Genomic DNA, 2,919 nt, shown 5'->3' with positions numbered 1-2,919 from the left:
TAAACACCACTCCTGCACGAAGCACTTCTTATTTCTCCAGGTCAGAAAGAGTTTCTCCTGTTATAGCACTTGGTACTTATTCCCCTGTTCTAGCTACTGGCTTTGTGTTGTTTCCCCTGTGAATTGCTAGGTGTCTGAGAGCAAAGTCTGGCTCTGGTTCCTGTTTGATCAGTACAGTGAGCTGTACGTATGTTCCCAAGTAATAACTGTTATATTGAATTTTACTGAAGCCGGTCTTGGGATTGCAGCATCCAGCTGAGCGATAAGCCCAGACCTTGCCCTAAAGTCTAAGCTGCTACCCTGACCCCAGAGCTTTAAGATACAAACTTCTCCCTATAGGAGAACACAGCCTCTGGGCAATTAACAGCCTAGAGTTCATTATTTGACTCATTGTAAGAAGTTCCTAGCAATAGATTTCAAAAAGCTAGCAGGAATGCAGAAAAAAACAAAAACAAAAACCCTTTATTTAGGTGATAGGGATTTACAAAATATTAACATCAAACATTTTCCTCTTCATAATTTAAAGTTCGATTTTTTACACCACCCAGCTATTACACAGGAGCATGGTGGAAATTCAATACCTGTAACAGCTGGAAACAGTCTGAAAGAATTCTGACTCTATTAGCAGAAGAATTCTGACTCTATTACTTAAACTTTTTCCAGTAATATAAAAATAATAAGGCAAGAATTTATTTGGTCTCAAATATGATTATTCTGAATCATCCAACATGCACGAAATTGTAAAATTTTCATTCTCAATTATCATTACTACATAGTTTGCTAAAGTGCCTGGCCCCAGATAATATTTTCTAGATATTATTCTGAGTTGTTTAATGGAATTTAGGTGAAATAACATTTCAGGAAAAGTTTACCAACTCAGCAACTTGCTTTTCTCACTTGGCCTGGAGAAAAAATTACCCTTTCAACTTCATCAGCATCTCTTTCCCCACTTGGACCTCAGTTTTGCTTGAAGAATGCTAATATGTCTCCTCTTGATTTCATGTGGCTTTTCACAAATCCAGTTAACTTCCGGAACCCCTCCATCAGCCCGTTCCCGGTGACAGCACAGCAGGGCTGCACGTACCAGTTCCGGTCACTGCAGAGTTGCTTCACTTTGAACATTCTGGTGATGTCCTTGGCACTCAGAGCACCAGGCACGTCTTGTTTGTTGGCTAACAGGATAACAGGCACATTTTTAATGTGCTCATTCTTCAAAATCTGCTCAAATTCTCGCCTGGAGTCTTCCAGTCGCTGTGTATCTGTACTGTCTACAACATATACCAAGCCATCGGTGTTCTCACAGTAGAGGCCCCACACAGTTCTCATTTTTTCCTGTCCTCCAACATCCCAGACCGTAAGTGGAACACCCTTTTCCAACTCAATCATCTCCACGTTGAAACCTACTGTTGGGCTGGTCACAATATCCTTAGCAAGCTTTAATTTGTAAAGGAGAGTAGACTTCCCAGCAGCGTCAAGTCCCAGAAGAAGAATTCGGGCTTGCTTGGCTTTGGGGTTTTTAGAATTCAATAGACCCATTTTAGGCTTTTTTTTTTTTTTCTTTGAAGACCTTTTCTTTTCGCTGGAGCCAGTGTTTCCTCTCCAGGTCTTGCATGAAAATGTTAAGAGGAAAGAAGAGAGCAAATGCTTCATGTTATAGTCTAAGAATAGGAACTTGCGTGCATTTATGTTGTAGATTATCAACTTGATTATGGGCAAACAGTGTTTCATTTGCAGCCCCAACCAATCCTGAGGTATCTGTGATGTGCGTAACCAGCCAGTGTCATAGAAGCTCAAAGGGGAAATTCTTTGTGAGTGAGTAGGACTTAGGAGGGGCCTGCCTGTGTGACACTGCAGCTTGTTCTCTTCCAGATGTTGGAAGTCTAGGGTAATCAAAGGTTTGGATATGCAGGGGAACATGATTTGGTAGCGGGATAAAAACTTAACTTTCCAAGTGGTTTGTAGAAATTCTCTAGTTATTTGACTATTTATCTTATCCCAGTTGTAAATAAGTAACCAGACTTCTGAAGCCATGAAGAGAGAGTTTACCTCACACTGCCCTGAGCAGTATCTTTAGTACTTTCCAGATTACTCAGTAGGAAACTTTAAACCATCCAAAGTTATCTGAACCTTACTTCCATAATCATATAGAGAATCACTTCTTTAATCTTCTAGATAGAAAGTTTACACTATTCACAAGACCAAATTTACAGGAGGGGGAAGTTTGTAACACAAACACTTTTAAAAGTAAGCAGTCTGATTAAAGGTGGCGAATGAATATATTTATCTCCTCTCCTCAAGACTCCACCAAAATGATGGTAAAGGAATAAAAAGAACATATAAACTCATATCTAGAGCAGGAGAGTCCATCAGAGGGTGAGAGATTTCAACAAAATTCTGGAACGTGGAATATAGATAGAAGATGAATGGTAACTAATGCAGCAGGATAAAGCTGAGGCTTGGAGTACTGATACACAGGATACAGAGGGAAGAGGCAAAATGAGCAACTAAAAACAGGGTTAACTGAAAGTCTGAATAAGGAACAGAAAACACACACACACACACAGACACCTCTGCTGGGTGACAATTCAGAGTGAGATGTTACACCCTGGGCCAAAAAAAAATCTTTTCTAAAGAAATTGTATGATGTCAGAGAAGAAACCTTCATGTTTTGACAGTTGGGAGTTTCCACCTCATAATGCCTAATTCAACATTTAATTAACCTATAGCCAACCTGGCAGTTGGCAAACCTCACCCATGTACATGGAGTTCCCAGTCAGCTTTCAGTGTACAGAGGTTTTCATACTTAGTACATAACATGCCTCTAATATAATGAAAGACCAAGATAAAAATAAGAAGGTTTAAAGAAAGCTTTAACAGAGGTAATGCAGGGAACAGAAGAAAATGTTCAATAAGTTCTAA

The 2,919-nt window shown here is 39.6% G+C and overlaps 1 protein-coding gene across 1 annotated transcript; it reads right to left on the bottom strand.

Annotated features, from left to right (window-relative positions):
• Positions 1-482: 482 nt before the first annotated feature.
• ARL14 (ARF like GTPase 14) lies at positions 483-1,637 on the bottom strand. The gene has a single exon (XM_082655197.1). It carries the CDS (start codon positions 1,534-1,536, stop codon positions 958-960), a length of 579 nt encoding a protein of 192 aa, XP_082511323.1. The 5' UTR covers positions 1,537-1,637; the 3' UTR covers positions 483-957.
• Between the last annotated feature and the right edge of the window lie 1,282 nt (positions 1,638-2,919).

Source organism: Grampus griseus (assembly GCF_964374135.1).
Source record: "Grampus griseus genome assembly, chromosome: 5".
In the NCBI taxonomy this organism is placed as follows: Eukaryota; Metazoa; Chordata; class Mammalia; order Artiodactyla; family Delphinidae; genus Grampus; species Grampus griseus.
Note: the sequence above shows the minus strand (reverse complement) of the source record. Positions and strands in the feature narration are given on the sequence as shown.